The 20,694-nt window shown below is 39.0% G+C and overlaps 1 protein-coding gene and 1 long non-coding RNA gene across 5 annotated transcripts in view; one reads left to right on the forward strand and one right to left on the reverse strand.

Annotated features, from left to right (window-relative positions):
• LOC148366447 (golgin subfamily A member 7-like) overlaps positions 1–3,170 on the reverse strand; it is a 49,194-nt gene extending 46,024 nt beyond the window's left edge. For 3 of the 4 annotated variants that reach the window (XM_088336887.1, XM_088336886.1, XM_088336888.1), the window contains exons 1-2: positions 3,082–3,160; positions 2,630–2,755 (exon numbers count right to left, since the gene is read on the reverse strand). In XM_088336887.1, coding sequence (XP_088193013.1) covers positions 2,630–2,755; positions 3,082–3,099 — 144 coding nt within the window. In that variant the 5' untranslated portion in view covers positions 3,100–3,160. Of the gene's footprint in view, positions 1–2,629; positions 2,756–3,081 lie in introns of all 4 variants that reach the window. The other variant, XM_088336889.1, reaches the window with a different exon arrangement.
• On the forward strand, positions 2,166–16,846 carry LOC148366449 (uncharacterized). Its single transcript, XR_015850577.1, has 3 exons — positions 2,166–2,338; positions 16,611–16,662; positions 16,814–16,846. It is a non-coding gene; the product is annotated as an uncharacterized LOC148366449 (long non-coding RNA).
• Positions 16,847–20,694: the final 3,848 nt, after the last annotated feature.

Consider the following 20,694-nt stretch of genomic DNA (forward strand, 5'->3'; position numbering starts at 1 on the left):
CAATCCTTCACGAGATATGCCCCAGTGTCATAGACTAAAAATGAAAAGCCCGATTTTTATGAGTGAGTCATTGCACATTAGCAATCATTTCCTTGGCAAGGCCAATATTGTATGATGATATCGGTAGGTGAGTCAGACCGAAGAAATTACATAGACTCTGCTTATGTTGGCCTCCATTGATTAATCATGAGTGTAACCGTTAAATTCTCAATAGTTCTTTCTGGGATGCACCACATTTTAGCAGTAAAAAAAAAATCTGAAATTAGTTTTTGAGGTTTCGGACCAAATAAGCCTTTTGAAATGAACAATGTTATGATGACGTCTCGTCTGAAGTGAGGCAACATGGGAAGCTGGCTTTCACTCAGGGGCGAGTTTAAACACAACGGGGCTGCTTATCTTTTGTTTTGCTCACGAAAAGGAATGAGATTGAGAACACTGTCAAACCAGAAACTGCCAAGTTTTTGCCCACGAGACATTTGCTCATAAGTTCATGTGACCCTCTGATTCCACGTTTTTGTTAGCTGTTAGCCGGACTTAGGATAATGCATGCAAAAACTACAGAGATAATTTACTAGTTTAGCTGTTTTAATTTGTAAGCACCAAGATGTTTGTGAGACTCCCTTCTTCCCTGAAGTCGATAGGCTTTAATGAATGAAACACCTGAAATTAGCATCTGCAAATAGTCCTTTCAGTTTTTATCATTATATATTTCACCGTTTTCTCAAGTCTTTATATTCCTATTTTTGCACAATCTTGCTACTAATGTCATTGCACTATGGCCTGGAGAGGGATGGGTGCCACCAGTCTGTACTTGCCCAAGACTCACCACAGGAAATGGCAAACCAACGGCCCTAGTGGGTAGAGGATCGAAGCAAGCAAGCAACCATATACATTCTAGACTTGTTTATGAAATGAAATGATCTGCATTTATATAGCGCTTTTCAAGTCAATGACTTCCCAAAGCGCTTTACAATGTGCTCCACATTTCCCAATAGCGGCCCTGCAGCCATGTAAGGCGCTAACCTGCTTATTGGGGGTTTTAGGGGTTCAGTGTCTTACCCAAGGACACTTCGACATGTAACACGGGCGAGACGGGATTCGAACTGGGATCCCTTGATCCAAAGACGAACGCTCTACCACCTGAGCTACTGCCGCCCAATATTCGTTTGGATCTTGCTTTCTTGTTTGAAGCCTTTATTACACGTTTATTCTCAAGTGCCACAACTGATCACTGTAAACAATGTACACCTCGACAATTATGTTTTTGAATTTTCAGCGTTTTATTTTGGTTTTCGGCCCTAAATTTTCATTTCAGTGCATACCTTGTTCCTTTGGAGAGACACTAACCCATCAGATTAGATCACATATACAATCAAATAGATATACATCTTAAGAACACAAAGCAGACATGTCCTGCACATCTTATAGTTAGGGCAGACAAGAGGGAGCTTGATGCTGGGGGCATCCGGCTCAAGCTCCCTCTTGTCTTTTTAATGCAAAGGTCAAGAATCTTAGCAATTGGTGGTTATGCTGCCTGAGGCCGGACCCCCTATTGCAGAGAATCCAAAGATACTTGAATAATGGACAACACACACCACAAAATAGTCAGTTCTCACCATAAGCACCCATGAGAATTATTGTTATAATTGACACTCTTATTATATAGTAAACTGAAAATGTATGGAAACAGCAATGACGATAATGATGACGGTGAAAATAGTATTGGTGAAGACGATGATGTGACCCGGCTGTGAGAAAATTAGTTTGATTAAAGTTGAAATGTGCCTTTGTATGATTTTATCCTCAAAAGTACCTTAACAAAGCCAAATATTATACCCAGGTGTTTGTCTTTTGTTACAATTGTATCAGCTTTGGTAGTTAATTTTCCCCTTCAGACACGGAGATGGCGCCTCGCGTCTTTAATCAAAAGAAGTCCTTCAGAGATGGCGCCTGGCTGTCTCACCTCCCGATTTATGCTTTCTTAGAAATACACTGCATCATTGTTTAAACTTACCGAAATAAATTATCTCCTCTCTCAACACGGGGCTAATCTTTATCTTTCAAGGTCAGTTGGGCAGCTGACCGAATACTTTCCCTTTCGTTTCTCATGATAATGTGCCATTTAGCGACCAGCAAATATATCGTTTCATGTAATCATGTGATCTTGTTTAAGCCCGTCAGATGGGTTGTTTTGTGCGCGTGTTTTGAATAAATGGGAAAGTAGTTATCGGATGGGCGTGATTCCCCTCTGAGACGATCTTGGAAGCAGATATAAGGGACAGCTCAGGTGGGATGAGCCACCGATGAAAGGGCTACCCAACTCAATCTCCAACTCAGAGTGAGTTTCTTTATTAATACAATCTCAAGTTTTAACCTTGACATGGGCATCCACAGAACAAATTTAAATATGTATATTAATGAGGTGACTTTTTGCATGTAAATACACAGGAGATTTAGCTGTAAGAAGTCTTGGGGTAGGATTAAATAGACATATGCTACTTCCTATTCCTTTTCGTGCAAATATGTTAACATGGTTGTTATTGTTTGTTTTGATCATGATCGAAATAAAGTTTCTTGTATTCATTCATTCGTTTGGATTGCAATTCAAAGACCCATAGATGCTCCTTACCCTTGTCTCCAGCTCAGAAGGGAACTTGGTTTGAAATTGGCACACAGTGCCATTAGTATAATCCCTCTGTATGAAGACTTTGGCAGAAACTGCAGCTTGTGGCCTGATAGGGTGCAAACTATGAGTCTGTGAAAAGACGTCATGGACAAATATCAAATGATGATACGTCATTCAATCAAATCAGTTTTACAGTTACTCTTACATAATTCTAATAATATTGTTTCAGGCCATCACAAAGAAATCATAGTCATACTAATATTGAGTCACAATAACACTTTGATGGTTCATAACAAAACGTAAACACACAACTGCAGACATTGTTTTGGGGCAGCTAAAGGCATTACTCAAATCAAACGTCTTCGCGATATTGACCTTTAAAAACACAGTTTAAATTGTGTATACTTAATCACATTTACTTCAGGGGGACACATAAAAAATTCGTTTTATATTACCTCACTTACCTCTGCCATATTTCTGACGAGTCTCACGATGTATGTTTATTTTCTGTTAGCTGTGTAGCGTCACGTACGCGCTATATACATTTCCGTGCCGGAACCTTTGCAATATGACTTTGGTTCCTAGATAGGCTAGCCCTGTTATGGACTACTGCACAGTACACTAATTCGTGATTGCGGTAAAAAATTACAAAAATTGAATCATACACTTTGCAATAATATGACAATAATTTCTATTCAGTATATGTCTAGTTATTCCTAAAAAAATCCATCATGTTAGGTTGTTATTTTTTTTTATTTTTTATTTTTGACAATATATGTGTATTATTTGTTATTGCAACATCCATTGCAGCCTGGTCATCCAGCGGTCCCTTCTCAAAGTTTCTTTATTTTACTCATGTTGAGGTATTTTTGAGTTTTCCTTGCCCTCATGTTGGTTTTAGAACAGGGGATGGTGTAATAATAGTCTGTAATAATAGTCTGTTTTGCAATAACCTGTGCAGCCATTTGAGACTCTTTGTAATTAAGGGCTGGATTACTTTCAATTACTTTTGGATTACTCCAACACCAAATATGCTAATAAAAGACAAAAGAAACTAAATATGAATAAAATTACAAAATTTTGTGCAGGCTTGAGGAGTAACGGAATACACGGAACGGCAAAAATGATGTTGGCAAGCTGTTTGGATTTATTTTCATTTTGTTTCTGTCGCATTTTATGTTAGTTTTGCCGGAGATCAAAGAGATCAAAGCCAGGAGAGAAAGCTTACTACGTGTTGTGAGTCATAATTGTATTCATATTTAGTTTCTTTTGTCTTTTATTAGCATATTTGGTATTGGAGTCATCCAAAAGTAATTGAAAGTAATCCAGTTAAAGTAACCCTACCCAAACCTGTCGGTGACCTTACTGAGGATAAGTGGTGCAAATAATGGATGAACGGAAGACACATGTGAATAAGTGCATGAAAGTAAACAGGGTTGAGTAGGGTTACTTTAACTGGATTACTTTCAATTACTTTTAGATTATTCCAATACCAAATATGCTAATAAAAGACAAAATCAACTAAATATGAATAAAATAACACGTGGTAAGCTTTCTCTCCTGGCTTTGATCTCTTTGATCTCCGGCAAAACTAACATCAAATGCGACAGAAACAAAATGAAAATAAATCCAAACAGCTTGCCAACATCATTTTTGCCGTTCCATGTGTTCTGTTACTCCCCAAGCCTGCACAAAATTTAGTCATTTTATTCATGTTTAGTTTCTTTTGTCTTTTATTAGCATATTTGGTATTGGAGTGATCCAAAAGTAATGGAAAGTAATCCAGTTAAAGTAACCCTACCCAACCCTGAAAGTAAATGAATGGATGATTGAATGGATGCCATGGAAAAGGGCACACACTCCCAAGGATTCAGTTAAATTCATCATTTCATTTCATATCATTACATTTCTTCATACTTGTTTATTGATGTCATCCCAGACTGTTAAATGGTCAATCTAACATATAGTTAACTTAAATCTAAACGGCTGCTAATCTGACTTTTTGCACTACTGGCAGTTTTTTATAGCTTGCCACTCCTTGCACATTGCTCTCTGCACTATTGTAATTACAGCGTTATTGTTACAGTGTTAATGTTACTGTGTACCTGACTTGTTAACCTGACTGCCCATTTTGCACATCTGGTTAGCTACTCTTCTTGCACTATCGGCACTATGGTAAAATACTATACGTAGCCAAAATACAATACAACTTTATTTATATCTGTACATTCAAGGAAACTGTGGGGGTCAGATGCATCGACATTTCGTTCTGTATACACGTGTACTAGAATGACAATAAAGTAGATCTGAATCTGAATTGTCATTTGCACTTAATAACATGGCGCTTTTCTCTTAGTTTTGCACCGTTTTTGGTCATACTCTTGTTTTGTAGTCAGGCACCTTGGCCATCTCTGAAGGTGGGGAAGGGCGGCTGAGAGTAAGCATGTGTGTTGAATGAATGAGATCCCAGAAAGGAAGAGGAGTGAACAGACATGGTGAAAATAAACAAAGCAAAGGCGAACGAGGAAAAGAATTAAAATACTGACGCTGCCCTACTTACGATCGATATAGGTTCCGGACGATCGTTCGTAAGTTGAATTTGTTCGTAAGTTGCTTCAGTGCTATATTTTGTATAGAATGTATGTTTAGGGTTATATGAGTATGTTTAAGGCTTGTATCAGTAACCTGTATTGTTTTGTACAAAAAAAATCAACATTTCATGAAATAATATGCTCTATAAAGATAAAGTTGAGTTTAACTTACTTTTGGAAGATGCGCTTTAAGAGGTCGTCCTCCATGGTAAAAAGTGGCCGGAAAAAAAGCGTTGTGAACATTTTCTCAACCGCATCAAGCTTTCTTATTCCACTTTCATTTCAAAAGAAACGGCTCGCATCTTCTTTACACTTCACACCAACCCTATCGAATGGATGCACGAGATATTAAACAATAAAAACATCAACGTTTTTAGCACGCTAAAGATACAGTACATTGCGTATGTTTACACACGAACTAGGAAATAGAAGCCGGATTTCACTGTATACCTGTAATTTGATCGCATCTTTTTTATGTAACCCTAACGGAATCCGATCAAAATGTTATTTTGTATCCTGATTACCTTACGCCGTTACATTTATTCCGTCACTCCCCAACCCTGGTAACATCTGACGTCAGCATCAGTTCTCGTAAAACCAAAATATAAAAATCCGAAAGAAGCCGTCTAAGTAGAAATGATTACCGTAAATTCCAGACTATAAGCCGCTACTTTTTTCCCTAACTTTCAACCCTGCGGCTTATTCAGTGATGCGGCCAATTTATTATTTATTATTAATTTAAACCTCACATTGTTTATTTACTCTTAATAGTGTCAATAAAATTGTTCAAACCAAAAAAAACAAAAAACATTTAGTTTCAACTGCGGGACTTGAAGTCGGGTTTAGGTTAATTTTGTGTTTGTGTTACATTTTTTAAATGTGGGCGCATGCGGCTTATATAAAGGTGCGGCTTGTGTATGTACAAAATCGGTTTTCCTCTTAAAACGTGGTGGGTGCGGCTTATAATCAGGTGCGCTCTATAGTCCGGAATTTACGGTAATTTGTACGAATGTCAGATCTCACAAGTGCTTTTCTGCAAGTGTTCTGGTGAAGGGCAGGCCTTGATAACCACACTCTCTGTGAGGACTAGTGGGGGAGAGACCACTAATGAGCGCCATTTGGATGCTTCATTTACAACACATGGGGGTTAATACCCCACGACAATTGTTTTACTGCTGTACAGGCAACTCTAGCTTAAGTCCGGAATGCTTTAATGACTCCGCTTCTTGTAGTTTGAAAGAAACCACCGCTTAGTCGGTCATCTAAATCAATTGAGGTAATTATATCATTTGTAAAAACAATTGCGCTGTGTGAAAATTTTCCTGGGATGTAATCTGTTTCAAGATTCACATTTTTTCCTTGCTTTTCATGTTTGCACTCCTACATCAATCATAATTTTGCATATCCAACACAGAGAAGTATTTATGAATACAAGTATGCAACAATTAGCTGTCACAGACATCCAAGTATTTGATGGATGTGGTGTCCATTAAAAATCTCATAGATTAAAAAAGGATATCTTTTTCTGATGCTTGATCAGTACAGGATGTTTTCTCGCCTTGTCTGAAAATCCAACATGGGATTGATACATATAAAACAAGTTTTTTTTCCTTTTCATCTGCAACTGATTCCCATTTTTGCAATATCTTCTGCTTTGGAATTTGACACTGGAAAATACGTTATTTTGCCTTTCTGTGTTCAACACTTAACCAACAGTAAGAAAAAAATAAATAAGAAAATGAGAAATTGTGTTACTCTTTGTTTTGTGTCGGTTGTTAAATGCTGTGCTATGTTTATTGTAAAATTAAAAATTAAATGTTTTATAGGGACTTTGCTATCTGGGTATATGGACAAAATATAATTGCTTTGTTATTGAAAGGGCATCCAAACTTCCATTCAGGGGCCATTTTTGGCCTTCTGATTTTTTTCACACCTAATGAATGAATCAATGTGGTATATTGATACTTTAGCCATCCATGGCAACGAATGAGGTAAATTTCAGAAGATTTTACTTTTTCCAATGTTTTAATGCAAAACAAAATGTGTTCCTTACTACATTTACCAACTTTCAAACTATTTTTCTTCGGAAACACTAAATATAATAGATGTATCAGCAAAATTGTCTGATACTGAAGATATGTGTTTCTCTTTTTTAGTGAATATTTTAAGCAAAATAAACCAAAAACATAATATTAGAAAAACTTAAAATGAGAAAAAATACCTGCCATCTGTCATATTAGACAATTTTGCTCATTCCAAAGATGTTGTATTTTCAAGGAAAATCATTCATTGTACTTAAAATAAGCACTTTTCTGACTATAGGGGTAATAATTTGTTGTTTTTTTTTAGTGTCAAGTGTGTTTTAAAAGCAAATGTATCTTTTTTTATAAAACAAAATATGCATGCACTTATAGAAAGTATTATTTCTTTGTTAAATACCTAACACTAACCCCCTAATTCTTAACTTGAACCCCCGACGCTTTAACACCTAAACTTAACCCAAACCCGTAAGCAAAAAAAAAGCAGCAAAGAGGCGGGGCTAAGAGGAAAAAATATTGTTTTTATTAATTTTTTTGTTTGTTTTTTTATTATGTACATATTTATACGGAGTTTCTATCCCAGCAATGCATTTAGGAAAAAATACATCATATTTTTCTAATAATTTTATCAATAAATATACATGCAGACATTGATAGACTTGTATACCAGTATATGTTATTACATTTGTTTATTGCTAGATCGTTTGATCAAAATGGTTTTCAAAAACCCAGAATAAAAACAAATAATATGTTGTGCTTTTTATAAGAATTTAATTTGTAATTATGGATGACAAACTCAAGATGTCACGACTAGCACACAGGGTAGACTTAATCGCGTAACGTTTTTTCACAGTTTTATTGAAAGAAAGAGGAAGGGCAGCGCCTGCTATCCAATGCTCACTGCACGAGGGAAGCAAGTCGCTCTCGTACTCGGATTGTGATCCGAACACGGAAGTGGATCTTCCATCGCGAGCGATGGCGGTGCCAGGGACCGAAAAATGGGTCGGTAGCCGGGACTGGGAGAGCAAGGTGTGGTCGGGGTCAGAAACGAGTCGCAAGCCCGAACGTGAGAGTAGACGTGGTCAGGATCAAAACAGGTCGTAGCCGGAGACAGACAGGTACAAAAAAACGGGACAAGTGGGAGTCAGAGTCGAAAAAGGCTTGCCTAGTATACACTGAGGTTCGCAGACGGACTGACAACAGGGGACAGACAGGACTTGGTTCACATACTGACAGGGAGCCAATCAGAATCCGCGGCAGTTGGTGCCAAATAAGCGGGCACAGGTGATTCAAATCTGTAATCATGACACAAGAGGCAAAAATGACATCAGAGAGATATATTTGTAAAATAAATAAATGATAAGAAAATTACAAAAACAGAAATGAGATTAAAAACGTAATTTACATTATTCGAATGTACACAACACAGTACATGTTTAATGAAAAAAAATTAAGAACAAGAGAAACAACATTTTTTGTTTTTAATTTGCAGTACTTTTAGTTTAGCTTTTTTGAGGGGGCCAGATTGGATAACCCGATGGGCCTTATGTGGCCCGCAGGTTGTAGTTTGCCCTTCACAGACCTAGATCTTGTCTCATACAAAACAATTTTCTATGCATTTGACAGGCTTGGGGAGTAACGGAATACATGGAACGGCAAAAATGATGTTGGCAACCTGTTTGGATTTATTTTCATTTTGTTTCTGTCACATTTTATGTTCGTTTTGCCGGACATCAAAGAGATCAAAGCCAGGAGAGAAAGCTTACCACGTGTTGTGAGGCATCATTTTATTCATATTAAGTTTCTTTTGTCTTTTATTAGCATATTTGGTATTGGAGTAATCCAAAAGTAATTAAAACTAATCCAGTTAAAGTAACCCTACCCAACCCTGGCATTTGACAAAGGTAAAACCATTTCTAATAATTCATCAAGTTTAAGATCATGACAGACAATATTCTTTCTCAAAAAACCCCACAAAAGTCATTAATCTTTCTCCTTGTTTTTCTCCTAAAGCTGCCATTTTTTTGTATGTATTGAAAAGCTTTTCGAACGCGACTGCCTTTTTTGTTTCAAAAGCGCATATGAATGGACCACTGTGATTTTCATGCATAAATGCACCAGTCACATGTGGGCTTTGTCTGCCGTGCCAACCCAAATTACATCATTAAGTACATGATGTTATGACCTCACTTCCATGTGACTGACTCACTTGCATCAAATGCGGTTAAAAGCGTACATTCAGCGGCATATGGAAATCTCAACGGTGACGTTCCTCAAGATGCCAGAGAAAGCTTTCAGGAGAATTTATACATTCACCTTAATGTTTATTAGCTGTTTAATATCCTGTTTAAGCTGTATTTGTTTTAAATATTTCTGCGAAATGGAAGAACATCTTGCCCAGTCCTTTACTATTAGGACCAGTGTTCCCTCTAAGCTGCGCGCGTGCGCAATTGCGCACTGCTCGCACATTCTCAGCGCACAAGAAAATCTAGTCGGCGCACAAAAATGAGGGCTAAAAATTACTAATTAAGAAGCGACTTAAGTCAAAGTTACAGTGCATGAAGGTAAAAATACACGGGTTCCCCTGACGTTGTGTCCTAAATGCAGTATTTTGAAGTCGAGTCGAAGTAGAAAGAAGTTGAGTAAAGTTAGTACAGTGTGTCGAGAACCGGCTCCTTCGGCTCGGCTCACTAAAAGGAACCGGCTCTTTCAGGTCCTAAACGGCTCTTCAGGTTGTTTTTGCTTCTTTAATGCCAACATGACCAAATACTATGTAAAATTATGCACAAAATGACTTAAAGGAAGGGGGGAATAGAACAAAAAAGAAAAAAATACCAAAATGAAAAAGTAGTAAAAAGCTGAGAAAAAAAGAAACAAAAGGAAGAGAAAAAAAAGGAAAAATTTAGAAAAAAAAGAAAAAAAAATGTAGGAAAAAAGCAAATAGAGAACAAAAAGAAAAAAGTAACAGCTCGGAAAAAATAAACACAATGAGATTTTTTTTAAAGGAATTTTAAAAAAAGTAGAAAAAAACACTTGTTGCCACCATTGTACTTCCACTAAAAATGTGATTAAGTACAGTTCTGTATCTTACAACTGACTCAATAAGCCCCCAAAAATGTGAATATTATGCGACAAAATATATCAGGAAATAGAAATGGAAATCTTGTGAAAGAATTGTAAGAACGTTTGTAGGCCGTACAACCTTTGCAATAATACATGAGTCAATTCATTCAAAAGAGAAAAATAATTTTGCATTGCCGGAAACTCAGCAAAATGTAACTTGATGTCAAGTTTTGGACATGTTTGATAATGAATGATCTTGCCACACTTGGGATTATGGTTGCTCACAGTCTTTTCAATTGTTGCTCACCGACTTTGTGTGAATGCTCAGACCCGAGGAAAATTACAGGAAACATTGATCAGGACCATCTCATATGCTTTCAGTGTATTGTGTACAGGGTTGGGTAGGGTTACTTTAACTGGATTACTTTCAATTACTTTTGGATGACTCCAATACCAAATATGCTCATAAAAGACAAAAGAAACTAAATATGAATAAAATGATGACTCACAACACGTGGTAAGCTTTCTCCCCTGGCTTTGATCTCTTTGATCTCCGGCAAAGCTAACATAAAATGCGACAGAAACAAAATGATAATAAATCCAAACAGCTTGCCAACATCATTTTTGCCGTTCCATGTGTTCCGTTACTCCCCAAGCCTGCACAATATCTAGTAATTTTATTCATATTTAGTTTATTTTGTCTTTTATTAGCATACTTGGTATTGGAGTAATCCAAAACTAATTGAAAGTAATCCAGTTGAAGTAACCCTACCCAACCCTGCACATTTACTTAAGGATTTGTCCACAAACCCATTTTCAAGGCTGCGTTTAACCTCAGATATGCAAAATACTCCCTTTCATAGTCTTCATGCTGGGCATGTTTTGACTTGAATTAGAGAGTCACGTTACCTCATATTTCAATCAGTAGTTTGCCGGGCATTCATCATGACATTTGAATAAAGAGCGTTTTACAGTGTCGTGCGAGTGTTTGCATATGTGTGAGTGTGCTCGTACGAGAGGAAGGAGAGGGGCTTACGACCCACATAATTCAATTGCTGACTTAAGACCAATGAATCCAAATGTCCAATTTAACAGCTAATTATCTTTGCAGCTGAGCATTCCTTCACAGTTCCAATGACCAAAATGTTCCTTCACGAACTCAGCAGGCTTTCTGGTCAGCAGTCGTTTACACCGAGGTTAACACACATGCACGCTAATACAAAGAAATATACTATATACAAAAGGTATATATTACTTACGTAGTACATATTTAATGCAAAATATACTTTCTTACCCCTTTGCAATGTTCCCTGTAATTTTCCACGGGTCTGAGCGTTCACACAAAGTCGGTGAGCAACGTTTGGAAAAAACAGTGAGCAACCGTAATCCCCAGTGTGGCAAGATAATTAATTATCAAACATGTCCAAAACTTGACATCACGTTACATTTTGCTGAGTTTCCGGCAATGCAAAATTATTTTTCTCTTTTGAATGAATTGACTCGTGTACTATTGCAAAGGTTGTACGGCCTACAAACGTCGTTTGTTCTTACAATTCTTTCACAAGATATCCATTTCTTTTTATTTCCTGATATATTTTGTCACATAATATTAACATTTTTGGGGGCTTATTTAGTAAGATACAGAACTGTACTTAATCACATTTTGTACAATGTTTAAGTACAATGTTGGCAACAAGATTCACTTGATATAATTGGAAATTATTTGAATGCAACACAAACTTTTTATTCTTTTTTCCCTGTTTTTTTCTACTTTTTTTAAATTCCTTTAAAAAAATTCTTATTGTGTTTATTTTTTCAGAGCAGTTACTTTTTTCTTTTTGTTCTCTATGTACTTTTTTCCTACATTTTTTCTTTTCTTTTTTTCTGGCTTTTTTCTAAATTTTTCCTTCTTTTTTTCCCCTTCCTTTTGTTTCCTTTTTTCTCAGCTTTTCACTACTTTTTCTTTTTGGAATTTTTTCCTTTTCGTTCTATTCCCCCCTTTCTTTAAGTCATTTTGTGCATAATTTTACATCATATTTGGTCATGTTGGGATTAAAGAAGCAAAAACAACCTGAAGAGCCGTTTAGGACCCGAAAGAGCTGGTTCCTTTTAGTGAGCCGAGCCGAAGAAGCCCGTTCTCGACAAACTCTACTAACTTTACTCAACTTCGTTCTACTTCGACTCGACTTCAAAATACCGCATTTAGGACACAACGTCAGGGGAACCCGTGTATTTTTACCTTCATGCACTGTAACTTTGACTTGAGTCGCTTCTTAATGAGTAATTTTGAGCCCTCATTTTTGTGCGCTGGCTAGATTTTCTTGTGCGCTGAGAATGTGCGAGCAATGCGCACGCGCGCAGCTTAGAGGGAACACTGTCCCATTGACAGAAAAAAATACTCAGTATTAGAATATTTTTTCATTATTTTAAAACAGTGTATGTCACGGTTGCCATGGAGCCCAATTGGCCCCGCCCGTGTGGCGCCAGCTTCGACTCTTTAACAGATTGGCTTTCAGTCTTCTTAAGCTCAGTGCGCTCTCTTTTAGTTTGTCAGTTCGTCAAGGAACTGACAAAGCAAGACGTGGGTTTCAACTTGGTCCTGTCCCTGTTGGTGTTTCCTGTACGGTATTGGTCTTGTTTATTTTGTCTTGTTTAATTTCGGTTTTCAGTTTAGTTTACGTCTATTTTTGTCCTGATTATTATTTTCTCTAGTATTTTCTCTGATTCATTATCTATCCTGTCTGTCCCGTTATCGACCCCATCTGTCCAATATCAACTCGGGCAATTGGAATCGATCTCGTTGGTCTCTGGCTACCTGTTTTTCCACGCCAGACCGCTGCCTAACATGCATGACTACCCATTTCCCGTAAAATAAAAGGATTGTGTGAGAACGTCACGCGTTTGGGTCCTGCTCTGGTTCTGGTTCCTGACAGTGTATTGTGCTACTTGAACAAAAAGATAAAAAAAATATACTTATATTTTTTAGCTAACAGGTAATTAATGACATAGCTCATTTGAAGAAATAAAAAAGATAAAAATACGAACCCAGTGAGCAAAGAAATCTGCTAGAGAAGACAATTTTACCTGTTTTAGCTATACATTTCTGTTTACTGATGTGACTCGGCTGTGCCCGCTTTTTGGCGCCAACAGCCGCGGGTTCTAAATTGGCTCCCTGTCAGTATTTGAACCCAGTGCTGTCTGCCCCAGGTTGTCAGTCCGTCTGCGAACATTAGTGAATACTAGGCAAGCCTTTTTCGACCCTGACTCCCGCATATCCTGTTTTTGTTCCCGTTTGTCTCCGGCTACGACCTGTTTTGATCCCGACCACGTCTGCTCTCCCGTCCTGGCTTACGACCCGTTTCTGACCCTGATCACATTTTTGCTCTCCCGTCCCGGCTATCGATCTGTTTTTCCATCCCTGACACCGCCATTAAAGGTCCACTTCAGTATTCGGATCGCAATCCAATTAAGTTTAATTAATTAAACCCTGACCTGTCCTGTTTTTGCTCCCGTCTGTCTACGGCTACGACTTGTTTTTTCTCCTGACCACGTCTTTTCTCCCGTCCCGGCTTATGACCTCTCTTTGTCCCCCAACTACGTCTACTCTCGCGTTCTGGCTTACAACTCGCTTCCGACCCCGACCACGCCTTGTCTCCCAGTCCCAGCTATCGACCCGTTTTTTCGTCCCTGACACCGCCATCGCTCGCTACGGAAGATCCACTTCCGCGTTTGTAGCACAATCTGAGTACGAGAGTGACTTGCTTCAGATCGTGGGCACAGCCCTTTCTCTTCCCTCCAATAAAACTTGAGAGAAACGTAACGCAATTGGGTCCCGTTTCCATTTTGGTCCCGACAGTATATATAAAACCAATATATAATCATTTTGATACATTTTGAAATACACATTTTCCAAATCCTCGAAATGTCACGCTAAATTCGCTAAATATGAGGCTGAAAAGACGTAAGGACGTAGTGCCGGCCTATAATGGAAAAAGTACTCAGGAAGAGGCAAGAAATGCCAGAACAGTGTAGTGGAAAAGGGTTTAGTTTGTCTTCTTCCTTGTACTTTTAACACTCATTTTGGGTTCTGCTACACTTACAGTGACATCGTGTGGTCAAATAATACACACTGTTGCTTTAAAATGAGAGAATAAAACCTTCTGCTGCTACACACCCAGACTGCTTCACACGTCGTTGCAAGAACTACTCTGGCAAGAGTTAAAAATCTTCAAACAGCAGAGACACTAAACTGAAGATTCCTTCAAAGCCTTGTGAGGTGACAAAATGTGGTGTTGGTTGAGTGTAGGAATCAAATCCCATTTAATGTGTTGTGCATAACACAGGGGCTGGTTCAAGGTATCCATTGAAGGAGCAGCAAATAATCGATTGACCGACAACTCATTGATTATCAAATTATTATGTACGTCATTTTATATCTCATCTCAACTCATTAGCCACACCGCTTATCCTCAGTAGGGTCGCGGGGGTGCTGGAGCTCATCCCAGCAGTCATCGGGCAGTGGGCAGGGGACACCCTGAACTGGTTGCCAGCCAATCGCAGGGCACACAGGGACAGACAACTCGCTCGCTCATTCACACCTAGGGACAATTTGAACCGGCCAATCCACCTGAAATGCATGTCTTTGGAATGTGGGAGGAAACCGGAGGCCCCGGAGGAAACCCACGCAAGCACAGGGAGAACACACAAACTCCGCACAGGAAGTCCGGTAGCTGGATTTGAACCCTCACAGGAGGTTCCCAAGACCTTAGAACTGTGCCCTGTGTGCTGGTTGTGATACAAACTAGTGACTAAAATGATTCAATAAATATTTTTTTAAAATTTGAAATAGGTATGGCAGCACGGCGGCGCAGTGGTTAGCGCATGTGCGGGACAGTTCATGTCATGGGAACCTCCTGTGCGGAGTTTGTATGTTCTCCCCGTGCTTGCGCGCGTTTCCTCCGGGCACTCCGGTTTCCTCCCACATTCCAAAAACATGCATATCAGGTGAATTGGCCGGTCCAAATTGTCCCTAGGTGTGAATGAGCGAGAGTTGGCTGTCCCTGTGTGCCCTGCGATTCGCTGGCATCCAGTTCAGGGTGTCCCCTGCCCATTGCCCGATGATTTCTGGGATGGGCTCCAGCACCCCCGCGACCCTACTGAGGATAAGCGGTGCAGCTAATTTTTCCTTTAAGTCATTTTGTGCATAATTCTACATAATATTTGGTCATGTTGGGATTAAAGAAGCAAAAACAACCTGAAGAGCCGTTTAGGACCCGAAAGAGCCGGTTCCTTTTAGTGAGCCGAGCCGAAGAAACCGGTTCTCGACAAACTCTACGAACTTTACTCAAGTTCGTTCTACTTCGACTCGACTTCAAAATATCGCATTTAGTACACAACGTCAGGGAAACCTGTGTATTTTTACCTTCATCTCCTGTAACTTTGACTTAAGTCGCTTCTTAATGAGTAATTTTGAGCCCTCATTTTTGTGCGCTGGCTCGATTTTCTTGTGCGCCGAGAATGTGCAAGCAGTGCGCAATTGCGCACGCGTGCAGCTTAGAGGGAACACTGGTGACCACTCAGAGAAAGGTCTTGTTGATCGGTCAATGGTTATGGAAATCCCACATACAATGACCCTGAGATTGTCCCTTAAACAAATCTTAGGGTTCTCTTCATGGGGAGCTGGATAGAAGCAGGGAGTCAGAGGAGGGGGTGCCTTATCCATGTGAAACCTGCCCAAACAAAGACTCCCTGTTTCTTGGGCCAGACAACCCCCAACTCTCTAAGCAAGATAAATAAATAAATACAAATGGAAAAAGAAACCATCTACGCCCACTGAAAAGGCCCGTAGGAGAGTGACTGACAGACAATTGAAAAGACAAATTGTTACATTGTCTTTGGTTGGGGGTGGCTGAGGAGTTGATGCGCAAAGGTAATTACAAGAATACGCGCACCGGGGGGGTCAGGGGTCAGCCTACATGTCGGTCAGGGGTCACCCTGTACGTCTGACCTCAAGTTTTAGGCCAACACTTGGGAATAAAGGGGTTCTGAATTGGGCCAATGCCTCTAAAATCCACATCGGTCAAGCAATGAAAGCAAAATCGCCAAGCTAGCTTTTTTTTCTTGGTGGAGTAGGAGTGGGGGTGGTTCTTTATCACTTTCAATACCAGGTCTTTCTATAGCCCCCACCCAAAAACCTCAAGCTGTTGAAAAACTGAAAAACGCTGACGAGGCGTTTGTCCTGCAGTTACTCACCCATGTTTGATTTAATTGCGTTTCCATCCCACCATGCAGGAGCTCACAGCAGCGAGGCTCTGTCAGGCGGCGCAGGACGCCAGAGGGGAAGGTACTGTTACTTTGACAGTCAGGCAAGGAGACAAGCTTGACCTGACCCACAGTCTCTGGCCTGGCTTTCCCATGGCATTTGGGCCGCTGGGAAGGACTTTTCTGGGGGAAAGAGACTCCACTTACACTCATTTTACTCTGTTTTGATTTAGGAGCGGGGCAGCACGGCGGGGCAGTGGTTAGCGCGTGTGCGGCACAGTTCTCTGGTCTTGGGAACCTCTTGTGTGGGTTCAAATCCAGCTACCGGACTTCCTGTGCGGGGTTTGTATGTTCTCCCCGTGGTTGCGTGGGTTTCCTCCGGGCCCTCCGGTTTCCTCCCACATTCCAAAGACATGCATTTCAGGTGAATTGGCCGGTCCAAATTGTCCCTAGGTGTGAACGAGCGAGAGAGTTGTCTGTCCCTGTGTGCCCTGCGATTGGCTGGCAACCAGTTCAGGGTGTCCCCTGCCCACTGCCCGATGATTGCTGGGATGGGCTCCAGCACCCCCGCGACCCTATATATATATATATATATATATATATATATATATATATATATATATATATATATATATATATATATATATTTATTTTATTTTTTTCATTTTATTACTATTATTTTTTAGACCCGGTTAATGGGGACCAAAACCACCCGCGAAAAGTGAAAATCCGCGAAGTAGCGACACCCTCTTTCAAAATGCTTAAAAAAAAAATACATATATATATATATATATATATATATATATATATATATATATATATATATTTATTTATATTTATTTATTTTATTTGCTTAAAATGCTTAAAAAAAAATAAAATAAAAAATTAAAAAAAAAATAAATAAAAAAATATATATATATATATATATATATATTTATGTATATATATAAATATGTATACATATATTTTTTTTAATTTTTATTATTTTATTTTTTTATTATTGTTTTTTAGACCCGGTTAATGGGGACCAAAACCACTCGCGAAAAGTGAAAATCTGCGAAGTAGCGATGCCCCTTCAAAAATGCTTAAATAAAAAATAAAAAAAATTAAAAAATATATATATTTTTAAAATTTTTATTATTTTATTTTATTATTATTGTTTTTTAGACCCGGTTAATGGGGACCAAAACCACTCGCGAAAAGTGAAAATCTGCGAAGTAGCGATGCCCCTTCAAAAATGCTTAAAAAAAATTTTAAAAAATTAAAAAATATACATATTTTTTTGTAATTATTATTTTATTTTATTATTATTATTTTTTAGACCCGCGAAGCTCTGAACCCGCGAACGTGGAACCTCGAAGTAGCGAGGTCCCACTGTAGTTTTACTTGCTCATCATATGTGTTGCACTAGGAGATATTTACCGCCAACATTACAGTTTTAAAAAGGTGGAAGAAGCAGAGGTGGGATCCAAGCCTGACAAGAAGTCAATCATTACGTTCGGGGGGAACCGGGCTGCTTTCTCATTGATTATTTAAAAAAAAAACTTATTTTTATACAGGGGGCGGTATGGCAGTGGAATGGTTAGTGTGTCTGCAGCACAACTCTGAGGTCATGGGATTTAGTCCAGCTACCAGCCTTCCTGTGCGGAGTTTGCATGGTCTCCCCGTGCTTGTGTGGGTTTCTTCCGGGCACACCGGTTTCCTCCCACATTCTATAAACATGCATGTTCGGTTAATTGGCTAGTCCAAATCATCCCTAGGTATGAATGAGCGAGTGAGCTGTCTGTCCCTGTGTGTCCTGCGACTGGATGGCAACCAGTTCAGGGTGTCCCCTGCCCACTGCCCGAGGATGTCTGGAATGGGCTCCAGCACCTCTGCGACCCTAGTGACGATAGGCGGTACAGATAATGGACGGATGGAAATATATATATATATATATATATATATATATATATATATATATATAGATGTATACTAAAAAAAACAAAAAAAAACATATTTTTACTATGCTTTGGTTCTTGCAACCATACATTAATTTAGTGTTTTTCAACCTTTTATAGCCAAGTCACATTTCTTTCATTGGAACAAAATCCGGGCGAAAAAACACCAGTTGTGTCTTCTGTAAAAGTAAATCCAAATGAAATATGGTTTTCGCTAGACCGCACGGGCAAATAAATTGGATATTTTTCCACGGCACGGTAAGGTAATTGTTTACTGTTCCGCGGCACATTGGCTTGGCACAGTGGTTGAAAAACGTTCGGGGTCTCCAACCAGCTGCCCCGAAAAGACAGTTCAAGTACCTGCACAATTTTTCTGAAAATACTTCACCAGTGCTGAGTCATTGTGATTTTTAAGTATATATTTTTTTTTTGTGGTTAATTGAGTCTATGTACCCCGATTCCAATATCTAACCTTCTAATGATATAGTAACAACATGGTAATAACATGATAAGTTGTTATTTTAGAAATGCATAAAAAACTGGGTGCCCTTTGCGCTAATTAGCAACAAAAGGTAGCTTCTAGCTAAAAAAAAAATTTGGAGAACCTTGCGTTAGATGCTTTGTCTGGAAAAATTCATCGGTATCTCAGGAACCGTACTCTCGTGCTTTAGGTCTACCTGTCAAACAGGACACAATGTGTTAATTACGGCAATCTGAACCCTGAACATTTTGATGTCTCCCTGTGGTGTTCCACAGGGCTATGTACTTGACCCCCTTCTTTTTAGTATGTATATGCTTCCACTTGGTGATATTATCAGCAAGTGTAATATTAGTTTCCATTGCTATGCAAATGACACTCAACCTTATCAGCCACTGGAGACAACTGGTCCACTAAGTTGTAGATATTTGGTGGCCTACCTTACTGAGATACAAAGATAGATGTACCGTATTTTCCGCACTATAGGGCGCACCGGGTTATAGGGCGCACCCCCAAAAAATAGTTTTTGGTCCTATATCTTCCATAGATAAGGCGCACCGGATTATAAGGCGTTACAATGGGAACGTCGACAAAACAGTCAGATGATTCAGTCAAACTTATTACCCCCTTAACATTCCGAAAGCTTGCAAAGAAGCAAATACGTGTCGTAGACACGTGCGAATGCGGTGTCCGTACGATGTTACTCAAATGCATCGTTTCAAATATCATTCGGAAGGTTAAAGACTTGGGATTCAAGAAATGCCAACCATTCCTTACTTTCTATTTTCTTTTTCGCTCGCAACTTGACTGTGCATATGACAATAAACACTTGGAATTGAGTTTAATTCACTCAACTCATCACAGCAACATCAAGATCGTTCTAAAACAAGATACCGGGAAAATATAAAGCCGCATAGCTCACCTAAGTGCTCACGTTCAATAATGATACGCAACCATGGTCTTCTTACAATCGTGAGTGAAGTAAATCTAGGAGTGTAAAATATTTACAAATACAGACTAATGAAACATGTTTCTTTATGGCGTACTTTAGCAAGCTTGCTATTCAGACTCATCTTTTTCGGCCAATTGCAGGGTTTGTTTTGGCCCTCTAGCCTATCCGAGGCTCCGAATAACTTCAGCCAATAGCGATCGATTTAACTGATGATTGACACATCTTTTTCGGCCAATTGAGGGTTTGTTTTGGCCCTCTAGCCTATCCGAGGCTCCGAATAACTTCAGCCAATAGCGATCGATTCAAATGATGATTGACACATTGGTTAGCCAATGAAACGCCAGCATATAAATCCCAGCATACACTGCGGACTACTCCACGTTCGGGGGAAAATCGAGTCGGCAGCTGTTGCGTAAGTTGCGAGACCTTGTGACTTAATATTGAGCCATATATAAGGCGTACTGTATTATAAGGCGCATGGTCAGCTTTTGAAAAAAATTAAGACTTTTAGGTGCGCCTTATAGTGCGGAAAATACGGTAATTTATTTCTTTTGCTCTTTAACCCAGAAAAAAACAAAATGTTGATTATTGGTCCAGCTCGTCGTCGTGATTTTTTCTCAAACACGGCTGCGAACCTCAAAAAATATAATATCACTAATAGTGACTCGGTCAAAAATCTAGGTGTTATATTTGATAACAATCTGTCGTTTCATTTACTTGCGAAAAATATTACTAGAATAGCTT

Source organism: Urocampus carinirostris, chromosome 5 (assembly GCF_059441175.1).
Source record: "Urocampus carinirostris isolate Australia breed hairy pipefish chromosome 5, RoL_Ucar_1.0, whole genome shotgun sequence".
In the NCBI taxonomy this organism is placed as follows: domain Eukaryota; kingdom Metazoa; phylum Chordata; class Actinopteri; order Syngnathiformes; family Syngnathidae; genus Urocampus; species Urocampus carinirostris.